Here is an 18,259-nt window from a genome sequence, read left to right as displayed (position 1 = left end):
GGGAATACCAGCAGTGCCCTGGGATCAGCCCTGCTCCTTCCTTCAGTGTCTCCTGAGTGCCCTGGCCCCAGGGCATGTGGGGATCCTGCAGGCATCTGTCACCAGCCTGGGATGCTGCCCTGTGACCAAAGCCACCAGAGCAGCCTTCCCTCCACTTTGGGCAGGGATAGCATGTGGATCATGCCAGAGCAAGCATGTTCAGGGCAGAGGTGCTCTCTTGGGGCTGCTCTCACCCTGCCAGCTCAGGGTCACAGCACTGGCAATGCAAGGGCAGAGAGATGAAAGACAAATGTTTTCTTTAATATGAACTCATGGAGGCTCTCAGTAAGTAGGTCACCTCCTATTCCTGTAGTGTTTTCCCTGTCTACATGAAAACCCAGCCTCCCCTTTTCTGTGTGTTTCCTGAAGTTTGTTTTCAATCTGCAAAGAGAGTTCCTGAGCTCAAAAACAGCCAGAGGTTTCCAAAGCCACACAGTGTCTCCTTTTTTTAATCACACCATGTGGGCAAGGAGATTGGCACCGTCCTTGCCTCCCTCCTCCCTTATTTTCTGGTGAGATGGCAACCAAACTGCTCTTTATGGGCCAGTCTAAATCCCAAATCTCACTTGATTTGGCAGAAAACCACATGAGGGAAACAATCTTAATTGTCCTTGAAATCACTTGAGCCTTGCAAAGGTAATGAACAGCCCCTGCTCTGCACCAGCATAAGGAACAGGATGTTACACCCTCTTTTTAATTTCTTTTTCTTTCTCCTAATATTTCCCAAAGCAGCAGCCAGCTGAATTTTCTTTCCATGCACTTTTATGGTCACCCAAAGTGCTGATAAGCTGCAGCATGACTGCTTGTTTCCAGCTGGCCAGGTTGGTTTGTTTGTTTGCCCACTGGGAGGGTTTCCCACTGAGGGAAGTGGAATATGGCCAAGCTGAATGTTTGGGGCTGCAGACCAGAGCTTTGGGCTGCTTGTGTTCAGACACTTGTGACAAAGCTGGATAAAGGGTTTGCATCCCCTGGGAGCCCCAGTGGCATTTAAGGATTAGAGAAACACTGCAGATCAGTAGATGAGCAGGAACCCACCAGGACTTCCCAAGGTAGCTCCTCAAGATCAGGAACCTGGAGCTGTTAAGGAGTGAGGAAATGTGGGCATTAGCAGGGGGCAGGTCTCTGTGAAATTCCCATCCCACTCCCATTGCTCCAGGCACAGTCACTCCAGTGAAGCCTTGCACTGCTTGTTTCTGAGCTCTCTGGTTTCTCCACCTACAAAATCAGGCTCTGACTTATCTTTTACAAGGGGGTACCCAAGGTCTGGCAGCAGCTGAATGTGGGCACGAGCTTGGGGTTGGAGAAATCCCAAAATCAATGTGCTGGACACAAGGAGAAAAATCCTTAAGGGCAGTATTGATTGGAAAATAGAAGGAAGCTGCTGCTGAATCCTGTGTGTGAGGAAGGGAGGGGCTGTGAGGGGCTTTTCATTTGGGCTGGTGGAGGAGGAGACAATCATGAATATGGCCACAATAGCAGTGGAGAGTAAGGGAAGGGGTCCCCTGTGTTCCTGTTCCATAACATCCATGTGTTAGGTACAATTTGGGGCTTTCTCTCCTGCCAGGGGAGTTTCACCCCTTTAGGGGTCCTGCTGGGGCTGGTTGGTGTCATCCTGGATACTGGTGTGTGATAATGTGCACTTTTTCAGGGCCATGCAGATAATGAAGTAACATCTTCCTTTTGTGCACCCCTTGGAAGCATCCCCAGGGCTCTGAGGGTTGGGGGAAGCAGCAGATGTTTCTGGGAATGTGGAAACTGCAGTGCTGGATGGCAGGACATGAAGCAGCCAAGTCCTGCAGTCCTTGGGAGATAAAGGCTCTCAGATAAGCAGCCCACAGATAACACAAAGACAACTACCCAGAGCAGCAGCTCCTCCTGGGCCACCTTTAGGATTGACCTCTCCTGTTGTTTTCTCCCATCTGCAGGAAGATAAAGCACGGGAGAGGTTTTTAAAAGCAAATAGTGCTCGAACAAAATCCGATTGGAAAAGGATCGGCTTTGGCTCAGTCTGAGCTTTGGTGCTCTAATTAGCACAGGGCTGAGGCTGGTGAGCTGCTGGGAGAGCTCCCAGGAGAAGGAGACCTTGGGCTGGTGACAGAGGGACTTGGGCTGTGTTGGTGCTCCTGGGATTTGCCATGCAGCCCTGGGATTTGCCATGTGGCATCTTCTTTTCACAAGCTTTGTCAAGGGCTGCATGGCCTGGGGCAGCTCTGCTCGTGGCACCATCCATGAGCCCCCAGCTTGGGAAAGGGCCCCTGGACGAGGAGAGGTTGGGGAGCAGGGAGGGGAGAAGGAATGCAGGTCTGGAGAGGAGAGCAGAAAATGCTGCCAGTTAATCAGGGCAGGATTAGCATGTCTTGATAAGGCAAGATGGGCCTGCAAGGCTTTGCATGCAGGGAGAACAATGGCATATGGTTCCTGTGCAGTAGGATTTACTCAGATCTGCTTCCAGCAGGCTGCTGGCTCACAGTGTCCTCGCTGTTCCCAGTGCTGGCTGTGGCTGGGCTCCTGCCATCCCCTGGCCAGCAGCACCTTGGCTCTCCTGGGACCCACACTGCCTCCCTGACAGTGGCCAGGCTTTCTGAGATTGGGGCTGACTCAGGAAATGTGCTGGGGTGGCCAGAGCCTTTGGGGTGCAGGAGCAGAGGTCAGAGAGCACCCCAAGGGAACAACCCCACTGCTGTTGGTTGTGGCTCTCAGGAGGTCTCTGGTTCACAGATCTCTTGTTCTTTTTTTGTCTCCCCTCTGCAGCTGCAGATGAGACATTTTCTTTTAAATACAGTCCTGGAAAGCTAAGGGGAAACCAGTACAAGTCAATGATGTCCAAAGAAGAGCTAGAGGAAGAACAAAGGTAAGTTGAGCTTCCTTTTTCTTCTTGCCCAAGCCCAGCTGGCTGACATGCCCTGGGAGCAGTCTGGGTGTGCTCAGACCTCTCTGTCCCCACACTGCCCTCAGCATCTCACTGCTCCAGAGCTCTCCCACCCAGGAAGATATAAGAAGAAATAAAGTCACACTGATTTAGGAGATGGAGGCACTGTGACCCTAAATACCTTTGGAGCTCCTCTGGATGCTTAGACCAAATTCTCTGGCTGATGCAGCTGTATATTTGCCCTGATCCCATTAGTTCTTGATACCTCTCTGTTGAGGACCTGATCTTTGGTTACTTCCCCTCCCTTGGCCCTGTGGATGGTGTCCCAACCAAGGACATGGGCACAGCTCTCAAACACTGGGGCAGAGTGAGGGAGTGTGAGGTTCTAGAGCTCACTGAGATGGGGCTGACACTGCAGTGTCCATCCCCAGGGCTGCCTCCTCAGCTGGACCTGGTGGGGATTCACCAAGTGGGCCTGGTAGAGATGGAGAATTGTCCATCTTGCACTTTTTGCTGAAGTATCCCCCTGAGCCCTGCATGAAGAAAGGTGGAACCTGCCCTGTCACTTAAAACAAGCTTTCTGGCTCGAGCTTCCCCAGCCTATACAAGGAATAATCCCACAGCTGAGGGTTCTGCTCCCTTCCAGGTGTCTGCAGCTCTCACCCCTTCCCTGAGGGTGAGCTCCAAGGAACTGATTTCCCAGTGGTCTCAACAAGCCTGGGAGATGGTGTTCTCTCCACTGCTGTCCCAAGGGCTGTGGGACCCAATTCTCCACCCAGAGGTCTGCAGAGAATGATTTAGGGACATTTGTCACCCCTTGCCTGTCAAATCCTGGTCTAAGCACCACCACAGCTGGCCTGGTATAAAGAGCCAAGCAGAAACTTTAGTGCAGCAAGGAAGGCAGGGATGGGGGATCACACCTCACACCTTGAGGCTCTTGGGCAGCATCTTTGTGATGCCACCAGCTGGGCTGGCTGAGGTTTATCTGTGTGAGGGGATCAGGGCACTGTGGCAGGGAGGAGAGCAAATCCAGAGACCTGCCCTGCTCTGGGGTCAGCAGCAGGAATGAACTCTGGTTTCCTCTGGCACAGGGTTGATTCTGCACTGGTGGCATTAGGAACAAATGTTTGCTTTCTTCTTTTCCCTGTAAACTGCTGAGCAGGGCTGTGAGTGTCACTGGGGGAGGAGGGAGGTGGGGGGATGAACTGAGTGAATGTCAGGGACACCCATGGGGCTAGATGGGATTTGCTTTTCAGGATCCTGCTAAACACCAATGCAAACATCTACCTGCAGCTGGCAAATTCAAACCCTTTGCACCAGCAGCTCCATCCAAACCAGCTGAGCAATCACTGCTCGGCTTTTCAAGGCCAGGAGTCCTGTGTGGCAAAAAATGCCCTTGTCATCTGGGGACACTGAGGGGACATTGCCTGAGGACAGCAGTGGCATGGGGGTTTTGTACTCAGGCTCCAGGGGTGATGGACCTGTCCTGGGCACACAGCACAGCTCAGGCACTGCTGCCCTTGTCTGTCCAGAGCAGGATAGGGCACCCAGAACTGATGGACTTTGTGTCCCTTGGAGCTCTCAGCAGCTTCCCCACCGAGAGCCACAGGCAGAAGTGTTTTTCCTACTGCTCCTTTATTTTCTTCTCTTCCATATTTGTGTTGTTCATTTCTTTAAGGCAGCTTTGTGAATTTTTTTTTTTTGTCTTGCTTTGTTGCTGGCTTACTTTCCCCCCCCTCAAATCTTCACTGCGGCATCAGCAGCTTTTCATTGCAGGCCTCGCAGGTGGTGCAAGGGGGCAGGGCTGCTGCCAGGTAAGCTGGGTGAGCTGGGACAGCGGCTCTGCCTTGTCCTGCATCCTTCTCCTTGCCCTTCCACCCTTCTCCCCCTTTCCACACGCCCTGACAGTGCTGCTGACCTGCTGTGACCCGGGTTTGCCACCTTTATGTTGCAGGATTGAGCTGACCTCTGATCTCACATCTCTGTAGCAAGTACCTTAGGTCCTCGGCCACAAACATTCTTGCAAATCTTTTTGGTAAGGACACACTGCTGCTTAGAGGTAGTGGTACCACTGATAACACCTGCTCGTGTCTTGGGTTGTTTTGCTTCTGGGTTGTTTTCCAGGGGAGGGGCTGTTTGGAGCTGCAGTTGGTTGCCTGTCCCACCTCCCTCCCCACCTCCCTCCCCTTCCCTCCTCATAACAGATTAATGAGCCCACTCCCCTCTGCCTCCATCTCATTTTTCATGAGCACTCCAGGGCAAATGAGGGGCTCATGTTTGGATGCTCACCTCTTCCATCTCGGATGCCTGAAGCTGGACATCCCACAGCCACTTCTTTGTAGTGATTTGGGAAACTGGGGCTGCTGCAGAGTGGGTGCTTAGTCCTAAGGTGTGTTATCAAAACTGAGACAGGTTTAGTGTTTGCTTTTAGCCCTGTCACTCCTGCTTTCCCATGGACCAACAGGCTCCCATGTGAAACATCCCAAAAATGCAAGTGGGTCCTCAGAGGCTGCTTGCTGAGTAGTTCACAAGTTTGAATATTGGGACTCCTTGATTTTGGAGGTGCCATTGAAAATATTCCTTGCCTGTTGCAGGAGGAGCTGTAGGACTTCAGACAGGAAAGTACAGGCATGCAATAGAATTGGTTATTTAAGAAAAACACCCACTTCTGTTCTAACCTGCACCCCTGCAGAAGCTGTGGTTGTCCTGCCTACAATTCACTTGAGTCTTGTGGCTTCCAACTGGTGCTAAATCTGTACTAAAAGGGGAAGGAATGTGACCTTCACTGAGTGATGCAACTTCCTGCTTCTGGTGACTTCAGCCTTAAAAATTAGAGTGCTCACTGAGGGAGTAGGGCAGTAAATCCTGTTGGCAAATACATCTGCTGGGCTGGTGGCTGTGCTTGGTCACACCTGGTGGGTCACCAGTCCTTCTGGAACAGAAGCACGTAGCCTTTGCCCCCCCGGGGGAGAAAAACAGCCTGGGCAGGAAGGGGAAGAGTGCAGGGGAAGGATGCAGCCCTTGGTCCAGCCAGCACAGCTTGTTCCCAAATCCTTCTCTTCTGCACCTGAGGCTTTTGGCCATCTGTTGCCAGCTGTAGCTGCCACGGTGCAAAGCTGGAGCTCAGGAAATGGGAGTTGTGGTGGTGCAGCTGCCCCTGCTCAGACAGGGCTGAGGTGTGTGGGTGTGAGAGGTGCTGCTGTCCTGGCTGGGCTGCTCCTGTGGAGGAGGCAGGAAGAGCTCCCCAGAGTGCCTGCACTCATGGATGGCTTGGAGTGGTCTCTGCCAGATGCTCTTCAAGCCTCCCTTAAGGCTGAAGGAGGTTAGTGGGGGTTTTTTCTGTTAGAAATGAGTGTGGCTGGGGCTCTGCTGAGTGTTGACAGCTGCAGCAAGGCTCCACTCCTAATAAAAGAGAAAACAATAGGAGAAGTGCCCCCCTTGGGTCTCTGCTTTCAGTTCTCTCTTTCCATGAGGCAAAGCAGGTCCCAGCCAAGCCCTGGTTGGCCTCAGTGCTGTCAAGGGGTTGAGTTCTCTGTGTTCTCTCCTTGTCATTCTTGGCTAGGTGTGTTGGTGGGAGAAAGGAGAGCAGATCCCATCTGACAGGCTCTAGAAAGGTCTCTCTGTCCTCTGTCTGGGATTGAGGAAGAGGTGGGGGTGAAGAGCCAGAAGCTGCCCATGGCAGACCCATTGAACAGGGTCTGATGAATGGCACCAAACTGCTGTTGGCAGGGGCACTCCTGGATGGAGCAGGAGACCCCCCAGACCACTGTCAGCCTTTGGAAGAGAGCAGGGAAGATGGAATAGCTGCCCAGTTTCCCTGGCTAATGGGCTCAGTTCCCACAGCCAGGTGACCCTTTCAAGGAGCAAACTCTCCTCCTGCCTCTCAGTCCTCTCCTCTCACTCCTGGCCAGCCACAGATGGGTTGAGGTGACACTGAATACAGACTGCACTTAAGCCTAAGGCTCAACTGCAAATTGGAATTCATGCAAGGGAAATTGGATGGCTGTAAATATCAAGCTCAGCTTTTTTCTTAGTGGTAATTTAGCAATGGAAACCTGCCTCCTCCCCAGTTGGGTTCAGAGTGCCTCTTGGTTATAGAGCACTGAAAAAATTTGGACTTGGACCCTGGAGTTTCAGCAAGGCAGGGTAGACCCTGGTGCTAGGAAATGTCAGAGAGGAGAGACCTTTCCCTGCTCTGCAAGGCATCCTGAATGAAAGTGGCGTGCAGCTGTGGCTTGAGGGACAACTGTGCTGAAGTTTGAATTGTGAATGAGACAGTGCTGGCGATGACAGCCCTGGAGACACAAGGGCAGGAAGCAGCTGCAAAGGTTTAATGACTGTGTTGACAGACCTTGACCTATTTCAAACATCTCCACTCGTAGCCCTCCAAAAATAGGTGGGTGGACAGAGCTGGGGGGGTTGCATTTTGGGAGAGCTGTCCATTGGCATCTGTCCCTGTCCACCCCCTGCATTGCCATCACATAACCCTGGCTTGCCTGCTCGCTCCCCTCTCCCTCCAGCATGGAGCCTCTTTCTCCTCCCTCTCTTTGCTAACCTTCCCCCCACCCAGTGGCTTTGCTGTCCTGTCCTGTCCTGTCCTGTCCTGTTCAGCATGGTGCTTCTTTTGGATGAGGGAAGCTGGTAAGTGTGGGCTTTTTTTGGGGGGGTGGGAGGGGTGTTTTTGTTTGTTTGCTTCTCATCTGCTGCAGCACGGTAGTGGTCCTGGGCTGAGGGAGGAGGAGTAGCAGGAGGGGAGCAGAGCCCAGGGCATGGCACTCTGCAGGGCAGGGTGGCCACTGCTGTACTGCAGCCACCAGCCACGGGGGTGGCACCAGCCATGGGCAAGGCTGCTTTCAGCTGTCAAACACCCAGGGCTTGATGTGTGTTTGCTTCCCACCTGTCTCTTATAGTAAAGGGCCCTGGATGTTTGGGGATCCCTGCTGAGCTCACTCTGTAGGTGCCCAGCTCCACTTGGATGAGGAGAGAGTTTGCTGGTGGTCTGGTGCAGTTTCCTGCCTCCATATCCCCAGGGAAAAGTCCTCTGACCTATGAGATGTCAGGGGACTGGAGCACTGGCCCTATTTATAGTCCTGATTGAGTCATGAATCCCCAAAAGCTTTAAAACCAGAGTAACTCAGGATGCCTCCCACAGAAAGCCAGGGAAAGGGAGGCCAGGAAGCCCCTTCCCATCTCCTCCTTTCCCCTCCCAGAGAGGAAACCCTTGCAAACTCCCCCATAGCCTGTGCAGGGTGTGAGTCTCTGACCCTGCCTTGGCATGAGATTTTAGTCCAGACAGCAACTCTGCTTGAACTCCTGGGCTTTGTCTTTTTTTGCTCAAGTCCTGAATTGTCCTGGCTTGTGGCTGCTTCTCTGTGTCTCCCTCACCCAGCACTCATGACTTGTCTTCATCTGCTTCTGCTTAACCTTGTGCAGCATGGGCAGCTGGCTGTTCTCTGCATGCTAACTCCCTGGCAGCCCTGCTCTGCCTGCCCTGGGCTCCCCTGCAGCTGGGTGAGACCCAGGGATGCAGGGAACTGGGGCATCTCACTGGGCTGGGAGCAGAGTGACAAACATTGAGGGGTGGAGGAAAGCACAGCCCAGCCTGTCTGTGGCTTTTCCCACTGCTGTGGTGTTGGCTGGGGTGGTCAGGAATGTTGCCAGGGAATGGGCACACAACTGATGGATGAGCTGGTCAGGAGCCCAAGCCACCTTCCTGGCTGTGCTCTGGCCTTGTCAGCTGTTCTGGCTGGGATATGTGGGAAGCTTCTGCTTCAAAACAGTTGTGGGCAAGGTCTGCTGGGTGTGATACAGCCCCCAGTCCCACTGACTCCTCACCAGCCCCTGTTCTAAAGCCAATGAGCCTTGTGCTCCCTGGTCACTGATTCTGGCAGCCTTGAGGCACAATAGGTATTTTCCAAAGCCCAGTGCACCTTTCAACTTCTCTGTCCCAGTAGAGGAATTTCAGATTTGTGCTGATGAAGTTCCTTTTGGCACCTGTCACTCAATCCCTTTTCTCTTTTCTAAGCACTGTCTCCCTCTTCTGCATTTAAGTCCTCTCTCTGTGTTGCTGATTGGCTGAAGCAACTGGCTCACACTTTTGGGACCACCAGGAAAGCTTAGAATTCATGTGTCATTCCTCATATTCTTCCTGCAATACCTCAAGACCTCAAGTCACCACCAGAAATGAGTTGGTAGCTGCCCCCATGGTAAAGAAACAGGGACAGGGTGCTGGGACTATCCCCAGCAGTGAGATGGGAGGGAACTTCCTGGGGAGATCTCAACCACCCATTGCCAGGTCTGCCCAGCACTAAGAGCTTTTATTCCCTGCTCTTCATCCTCAAGGGTGAATCCTAGTATGAAGTGAGCAGAGTCTGGAGCCAGGTTACTGTCCATCTTCCTTGCCAGGATTTCAGTGCAGGGGACTGATGGTCCTGACAAGGTCCTGAGCCAGGGAATGGAGCTGGGAATGCTCTGTGCTTCTGAAAATCATTTGTTGAGAGAAAGTATTCCTGAAAAGGGCACAAGCAGTTACCAAACGTGGCTACAGTAGGATGCTCTGGGCTCTCCTTAGAGTGAATCAGGACTCCTTTGGAGAGCTGAAGCCTATGAATGGGCTCCAGATTTCCTGACCTGCTGTGGATTTTTGCACACACAAGAGAGAGATGCACATTGGAATGCTACCAGTAACCCCTGCTCTTCAGAGCTGAGGTGCTGTCTTCTCTCAAAAGCAAGAAGCCTTGTGTCAGTGCTGTGGGTGAGCTGGAGTGAAGGGATTGCTCCTGAGGCCACCAGAAGGACATGCAGTGTCCATCCATGCTTCTTTGAGACCTTCAGTCCCTGAGCTGCCCTCGTATTCCAGGACCTGCTTTTGTCTGGGCTCCTTGTTCTCCAGCTTTTCCTTGCACAGAACCATGTCCAGCTGACAAATGATGTGATTCAGCATCTTGGCCATTGGCTTGGGCAGGAACAGAGACACCTGGATAATCTTTATCTGAAGAAAGGATACAGCTTCTGGCAAAAGATGACCCTAACCTGGTTTGATTGATGAACTGCTGGGGGCAAGCATGCTTGCAAGGAGAGTGGAAAGGAAGGAAGAGCCAAGGAAAAGCAGTGGCTCAAATCTCTGGGCTTCCATCCCAAGTTAATTAAGACTTTCAAGTCTGAAATGCCAGAGCTTCTCAGCCTGGGGGTTGGCCCCAAAGAGAGACTGCCTCATGCTCTTTATTCCAATTCCCCTCACAGTTTGCTCCAGGCCCAGAAAGGGCTATCCCTCTAGTGCAGATGGGAATTCCTGGCTCTGATGTACATCCTCCATTAGGGTCCTGCTGGTTTGGAGATCTCACGCCAGCTGTCAGCCTGGCCCTGTGGAGATGAGTATCCCTGTGAGGGACTCATCCACCCTCTCTCTGTCCCCCATCCCTGCCCACTCCAACTGTGCCTCCCCTCCTGGGCCCCCGTGGCAACGAGCTTATGTCCTGACACGTGAAATCTGATTATGCTTGCGTGACTTGAGCGGGATGAGCCGCTCCTCAGCGCCGCCAATCCCGCAGAGTGATTATCCACTCCGGAAAATTTCCTTTCTTTGTCCCAACGGGAGCCCCCTGAGCCTCAGAACGTCGCTCCAGTAACCCCAGTCCCTCGTGGTGCCTCCCCAGTAACCATCCCCAGTAACCCCAGTCCCTCGTGGTGCCTCCCCAGCATCTCCCACCCAGGATCCGGGTCACTGGCTGTGCTCAGAAGGCTGCTGGAGAAGGCAAGATTTTGCAGAAGAGCAAGGAAGAAATGAGGCTGTTCCTCACCCACACACCGTGGCTGGCAGGAGTAGGGGGCTTCCAAACATGGCTCAGGTGTTATGGACCACGAAGCCTATTGAATCCAGGAGGAATGAGCCTGGGGGGTGTCTCTGTGTGTTTGTAGGGTAGGTGATGTGTGTTGTAGCTTCCCTCTGCTCCAGTGCAGGTCTCAGTGTCCATGGGTAGCTGTCCAGCCTTCTGTTGGGTGTTTCCTGATGTGGATGGTTCACCCATGAGAGATGCTGGGGCAGTAAGGGCAGAGTGTCTGGAAGATCAAGGGACCACATTTTTTAGACCCTGGCTCTGTTAATAAGATGTGGAGGGAGTGCCTGGATGTCCCCACACATCAAATACATCTCCTTCCCTGGGATACTGGGAGAGCTTTTTCAAAAAGGAGTGGCCTGCAGGGATTTTACCTCCTTCCCTTGAACAGACTTGTCTGTAGAAAGATTGAGAAGAGTCAAGCACTTCAGGCACACCACCCTGTGAAATCAGCATTTGCTCCTGGCTCATCTGGCTACAGGTGGGAAAAGGAATCTGGGCTGCCAGACTCGAGGGTGCCAGCAGCCCTGGGGGCTCTGCACAGGACAGTGAGGCAGCAACCCCTGCAGTTAATCAGTTTGGCTTCTCCAGTTCCTATTAGTAGCTCAGAAGGGTTGTAACTTAGCTCGGTGCCAGACAAGAGGATTTGCACTTCTGACTGGGTTTCGACTATCCTGCTGCAATAGATGAAGCAAAGTCCTTCTTAGAGGCATGAGGTTTGCAGACAGCAGCTTGTCCTGCCCTGGGGGAAGCTGCCTTGCCTTCCCCCAGCACACACACTGAAGGCTCTCCCTGCTCGTTTATGTGAATAATAATGAACCAAGCTGAGGGGTGAAATGACTGAAATGATTTCTCTCCCTGTTTCTCTTTGCAGACCTGAAGACTATATGAAGTTGTCCCTAGCCTCCTCCTAAAGGCATCCCTTGGCATCATTAAAGGCTTGAGAGAAATACCAAAACCAACCAAACACACCCATAAGAGAAATCCATAAACCCTCAAAACTTGGGATCCCCTCTTGGTCTGAAGTTGAGTTCTTCAAAAACTCCTGTCAAGGTTGAGGATATCCTGTTGTGTGGCTCCACGGACTGGGGCTGGGCCCAAGCACTGACCTGAGTTGTGTCTGGGGGACTGGGAAGAACCTTCCTCCCTCTCCCCCAAACAAAACCCAAAGTGAACACTAAATATGCAATGAGTCTATAGTTGTGTTTATTACATATATTAGGCCATTAAATCCATGTTGTTCCTTTCCTGGGTGGGCAAACCATAGCTCTGCTCTCAGACCAGCTGGGACCTTGTACCAGAATCTCAAGTTGTTTTGTCCTGGGGCCAAACACCTCTTTATTGCTGGGGGCTGGTAACTGCCTGTGATTTCCAGTGCTGTACAAAGCTGCTTTACTCCAAGGGGTGGAGGGACAAAGTGGGGTCCTTGTGAGGGATGGCAGATGATGGCTGGGCTGACTCAAATCTTGCTTCTGTAGTCATTTTAGCAGAGAGCTGGTTCTGTAGGTAGACAGGAGACTCAAGAAGTGATGAAGTTTGATTGTTTAGCTGTTCTGCTTGCAGTGGAGAGACCACACTTTGGCTGCTGTTATTTTCTGCATCCTCACTTTGCCTACTCCAGCTCCCAAGGGGAGAGACCCAGGGAGGCAGCTGTGGCATCAGGGGTTCCCTCTGGCTCGGGATGAGATCATGGAGGGGCACACTCCCCATTCCTCTGCCTGCTTGCTGTTCCAGTGCCCTCTTCTCTTGCTGGTCCATGGGAGCCAGAGCTCAGCATTGCCCCTCAGCTCTGCCACACAGAGCAGATTCATTTGGCTGGGCACATACTCGGTTTTAAATCAAACCCAGCTGGTTTCTGAGAGAGAGAAGAGGTTCCAAGTCCTTTAGTGATGTTGTAGAAACACCAGGCTGGGTGGGAATGTGTCCTCCAAAGCTTCTCTGTCACTGCCTCTTGGCTAATGCTGCAAACATATCAGAACCCAACAGGCTGCTTTTTTCCCCCCCTTTTAATTCCTATGCAGACAATACTTGAAACCTTGTACACAGTTGTCCTTTCCAGCGCCTGGGGTTGGCAAATTCTTCATAAACAGGCTCATTTAAAGAACAGCAGGAGGCTTCAGCTTTAGAAGAGGCTGGGCTGGCCCTTCCCAGCCGACAACTGCAAGCGTGTTCAGTGGTTTGCATAAGAATTTAGGCACATCTGGACCCTCTGCTTCAACATGCCACTGGTACAGCCGCTGTCTCCCCTCGGTGCTGGCTGGCTGACTGTGTCCCAAGCACCCAACTATGCAAAGAATGCCTTATATCCGTTGTGTTTAAGTTACATGGCAATATGTACATCCAGCAAAGTTGGTAGTTAAGTCCAGATTTTTGCTAGTGGCAGCAAGTCAGACTCTTTCTTCAACTCAAATGGCTGTCTGGGTATTTTTTACTTTTGTTTGTTTTTGTTTGTTTTGTATCTGATGGTGGCTCTTATACAAAGGACTGTAATTCTAGTGGCTTGAATCTGTAAAAATTGCCTTTGTTTGGTCCAATAAACCTTTGAATAGTTTATTTGGTTTGTGCTTGTTCTCCCTACCTCCAGCAGCTTGTAACTTCTTCCTCAAGAGATTTGTGTTGAAAATCTGGATTTTAGGTTAGAGGTACATTCTGCCCTTCTATGACTTTTATCCCATAAATGATTGCATTCCCATAAATGATCAGAGGGAAAGTCAGGGATATTCCCCTTTTTCTGCTGAAGCAACACAGAGTTGCAACAGGATCCTGGTTTGGCTGCAGAGCAATTAACAACATTCCCAGTGCAGAGCTCTGCCCAGGATTTCAGCTGCTGTGGACACGGGTGCTTAGCAGTTCCTAAACCCCAGATCTCTAACATACCTATGGCTCACTGCCCCAAACCTCTAGCTAAAAGTCTTGGCCTGAAATGTCTCAAAAAAGCCTAAGGGAGCTAAGTATGCAAATGTAATTGCCTGTGAAGAAAAATTAGGCTGCTTTGAAAATCCTTGATTTATGTATTTTGTTAGCAATAAGTAAAATCCTGTTTGAATTCCTGAATCCAAGTAGTTTTGAGGACAGCATTTATGAGAAGAGAGAATAATTTTATTTGTGAATGGGGAGTGTTTGATCTGAATTCATGCAAAAAATACCCAAAACCAAACCAAGCTAGAGCACTACGAGGTTGTTTTGCAAGGTCACCTCTGATAGGAGAAGCTCCTCTTCAAAGACAGTTTTGTGTTTGTGGTGCCTTACTCTTCATTCCCAGGCTATTTTCTCTCTTTATCTTTGTTTTGCTGTCCCTTTGTAGTAGATTATGTAGTGCAGAGAAGTAACAGCAGTAACAGCTCTTTTTTCTATTTTCTAAATGCACAGTCATAATATTTAAAGTTGAGGGGGGAGCCAAAATGCATTGATGTTGTGCTTCAAAAAAAGAGAGTGAATATTGTCTGTGATCCTGATTTTTGGAGATGAGGAAATGTGCCTTTGGAGAGGTTTCAGCAGCACTGATGTCTGTGAAATAAGGAGTGAGGGATGCAGCCCTGTGTGAGCACTCCCAGCTGGGATGCACTGCAGACACAGGAGGCCAAGCTGTGTATTGAATTTCCCCACACCAGACTGGCAGCGTGCCCTGTGGTGCCCAGTGGTGATCTAAAATAAAATATTGATCACTCATGACCCTGCTTCCCATCCTCTCATCTGGAAAGGGCAGCTGGATGCTCTTCCTGTGAGCACAAAACATTATACAAAAGACAGGCAAATCCAGCCTTCCATAAACAAAATTCACCACATCATTATCAGGATATGTTTGGCTGTAGGACCATTGCATTTTAATTGCAATAGAAAAGAACTGGCAAATGAGCTTGCTTTAGCCAGGATCTGCTTTTCTTCCTACCCTGTTTGCTTCAGCAGGGCTGAGAGGACAGGCTGCTGTTCTTGTTTCTGCTGGGGCTTAGCTCAGGAGAGGGGAAAATGCAGAGCAGGAGCTCAGGAGCACGGGAAGAATGTTCCTGTGCTCATTCCTGTCTTCCTCTGACCTTGTTCGTGGTGTGGTGGCTGCTGGTGGGTTGATGCTGTCCTTCCTTTCAAGCAAAGGTTGTGCCTGGGTTTTGCCTGTCAATAGTTATTACTGCCCCTCCTGTTACTGGAACAGCTGATAGCTCATCCACACAGGCCTTGCAGGAAGACTACCCCAGTGGGGTGCATTTAAATGGATTAATTAAATGGTTTAAAGCCCTGTTGTGGCAGGAAAGAGGACTCTTGACAGGGTGACCACGTGGGAGTAAAAGGCAGATTCTGTGGTTTTAGCCCAGAGGAGGTCTGAGGGTGCTGAACAAGCAGGAGGAGCTGGGATTGTGGCAGGTCTGAGCTCTGAGCTGTCACTGAGTTCTGGCCTCACACTCATGCAGGGACAAAATGAGCCTTGAAGTAACAGGAACTACATCTGCCTTGTTACAGCCACAAAGCACCACATCCCCATTAGTTCTTTCCATGTCCCACATGTCAGGAATGAGCTGTGCTAGGCAATAGAGCAGCCTGATCCCAATCAGGTAGGATTCTGGCAGTGGGAACATTCCATCCCTCAGCCAGCCCTGCCTGGAGCCACGTGCACATTCATCGTGTCCCAAAAGGGAATTTGTAGAGTTACAACAGTTCGTGAGCTACCTGCAAACAAATGGCACTCCTGTGCTGCCACCCTCCTGCATCCCTCAGTGATGAGCAGCATAAGTCCTCCTATAAATAAAGCCCTGTCACAGACACCAATCTTCATGGGATGTACAATGGTTAACTGGTTCAGGGTAGGGAAAAATCAAGATATCTTCTGTTAGGGGGAGAAGGATATTAATCATCTACTATGGGACAGCCTGGGGATTAAAAATCTGAGCTAGGTGGTCCAGTGGTCAGCCTCTGGGGACCACTTCTCTGCTGGACTGGCTCCCTGAGTCCATCTCACCATTGGACATTGGCAGACAAACTCGAATCAAAAATAAATTTCTATCCATGACCTTATACTCCATGGCTGATTAAAGCCATGTCCACACTGGGAGGTAGCCTGCTTTCTAGTTTTAAGTTAGGATATGCATTTAAAATTTAATAACTATTCCTGAATTTCTCTGTATCTACGTCCTCTCATTACAAAAGGAAAGCACACTGGGCTGTTGAATCTTAATCCAGGTTCATAAATTGGGTCAATGTTGGTCTTATAAAATTCCACATGTTGAGTTATCTTGAAAGTTTGAACATAGATAAGCCCTAAGGAGCTCCAAAGGTAGAGTTAAAGCAGGCTGGTTTATCTCCACGTTTAGGGAGCTGCAGAGAGACGTGCAGGATGATGGGATAGATGGGAAGGGGGAGGAAGGAGAACCAGAGGCTATCTCTGCCTTATCTCACAGGGACACATTTCCTGCAGCCACTCAGTTTGTACAGTGACCTGCCTTTGCCTCTGTGCTTCATTTGACACTGGTGTTCTTGCTCCTGGACTGGCTATTCCTACTTCTCCTTTTCTTCTTGACAGGGTTCAGAGGGAGCAGCTGGCTGCCATCTTCAGACTGATGAAGGAAAAAAGTGACACGTTTGGAGAGATGTCTGAAGGAGACATGAAGGAGCAGCTCAGACTGTACGATATATAACCCTGCAGCCAGGGCAGGCTGAGGCCAAAAGCCATCTTGGCCCTTGTTCTGCAGGACACTGGAGGCTGTAGTGCTTGAAAAGTATCTCAGTAGTTATTTTACAAACACATATAGGCCTGTGATATGTATTTCAAAAGACTTGTAATTCCTCAGCCTTTTAATAATTTTTCTTTGCAGAGCTATCATCTCATACAGCGATTTTTTACTTTTTTCTAGCTGGGTCATATGTCTCAGTCCTACAAAGCAGTTAAACTATTTTTTTTTTTTTCTTTTTTTCTTTTCTGGCCATGCTTTATGCAAATGAACTTTCAAGCCTACTCTTTCTCAGTTTGATATCTGAAAAAAGCCAAAGATGATAGGTGTAAAATAGATGAAAATAATAGAATAACTCAGGTTAAGGGTCCTGTAGTCCAACCTCCTGCTAAAAGCAGTTGTGGGACCAAGGTGGGTAACTCAGGGCTTTATCCTGTTGGGTCTTGAAAAGCTCTAAAGATGGAGATTGCACATTCTCTCTCTTGGCAGGGAGGTTTCCAACCCTAGAGTTAGGAAACAAACAGCCAAAAGCAAGGCATCAGTGTTCTGATCAGGGGCATGTTGCCCCTCATCTCCCTGCAAAGAACACTTCATCCTCCTTCGTGCTGGCTTTTGAAAGCAATCCAAGCTGGTTCTGGCTGACCTCATTGAGATCATCCTCACGCCTGAGGAAGCAGCAGCAAACTCCAGCCTGGAAACACAAACATCTCCTGACACTGGTGACAGGACCACAGAAAGGCTGCTGGATTTATCACAAGGATGGTTCACTTCACATCCTGCTCTTCTCGTACAAAATTATGTGGGAAATGATATACTTAGGAAATCTTTGTCATTTTATCAAGTGTTTTGAGCAGTCTTGACCAGCCCTTGGTGGTTTGAATAGAGTAAATCAATGAGCATTCCTAATTATAACTAAATGTCTTCTGGTGTGCTTATCTCTCCTATGAAATCCTATTAAATACTTCCTTATCAGGAAGGATTTTCTTGGTTTTAGTAACTGCTGACAAAGGGAGGCAACATTTTCTGACCCAGTTTTAGGGAATGATCACTTAAAAAATTAGTTTTGCTTTATTTTGTGTAATCTTCTTCAGTCCGAGAAACCTAATATCTCATCATCTGGTAACTGTCCCCCAGTACAGTGTGTTCTGTAATATCAGACACTTAGATTTTTAAGAATAATTTTATCTTCTAATAGTTTTCACTTAGGTCAAGGCATATTTATAATGAGATCAAGCTGATTTTACTACCAATCATGACTTAATTTAAATTTAAAAGTTATTAATTATTATTAAAATTTAAAATGAAAATTACCTCTTCTTATTCAACAAGAATTAATTAAGTGGGAAAAGTAGTCCCATTATGTGAAATATCATGCTAGCTTGCTGTGTCCCTAGGACTGTTTCCTTTGTCAGGGAGGAATATAGAAAATTTATACTGGGGCTTGTCCCTAGCTCAAAACTGAAATCAGGATCTTTTCCAAAACTTTTCATCAAAGCAAGCAAAGAAGAGATAAAGTGTAGTTGATTTTCAGTCTTTGTCTTGCTGACTTCACGATTTATTTCCAAAATATTTTTATAATTCTTATGTTATGGTTGGGTCTTCTCTGAATGGGAACATTCTGGGGAAGAAAAAAAAAAATCCTCAAACCTTTCAGCTTCAGATTATGCCAGCAATGGTAACACTGTACAAGGGACAGCAGCTGGAATTAAACCTGTCCTGTCCATACCAGCTCTGAGCATCCTCACCAAAATGTTCAGGTGCTGCTGGTAATAGGATAATGGTGAAAAATCTGTTATTTACTAGGCTCAAATTTAAGAAAGAAATGAAGATAAATAAAAAAACCTCTGCCCAAGACATGA

The 18,259-nt window shown here is 49.4% G+C and overlaps 1 protein-coding gene across 3 annotated transcripts in view; it reads left to right on the top strand.

Annotated features, from left to right (window-relative positions):
- MXRA7 (matrix remodeling associated 7) overlaps positions 1–18,259 on the top strand; it is a 28,336-nt gene extending 10,077 nt beyond the window's left edge. Inside the window, exons 4-6 of one of the 3 annotated variants that reach the window (XM_056505900.1) lie at positions 2,791–2,890; positions 4,863–4,943; positions 11,618–11,635. In XM_056505900.1, coding sequence (XP_056361875.1) covers positions 2,791–2,890; positions 4,863–4,896 — 134 coding nt within the window. In that variant the 3' untranslated portion in view covers positions 4,897–4,943; positions 11,618–11,635. Of the gene's footprint in view, positions 1–2,790; positions 2,891–4,862; positions 4,944–11,617; positions 13,297–16,252 lie in introns of those variants that run through there. The other 2 variants (XM_056505898.1, XM_056505899.1) reach the window with 2 other exon arrangements.

The sequence above is a fragment of the Oenanthe melanoleuca genome, chromosome 18, assembly GCF_029582105.1.
Source record: "Oenanthe melanoleuca isolate GR-GAL-2019-014 chromosome 18, OMel1.0, whole genome shotgun sequence".
Lineage (NCBI taxonomy): Eukaryota > Metazoa > Chordata > Aves > Passeriformes > Muscicapidae > Oenanthe > Oenanthe melanoleuca.
Note: the sequence above shows the minus strand (reverse complement) of the source record. Positions and strands in the feature narration are given on the sequence as shown.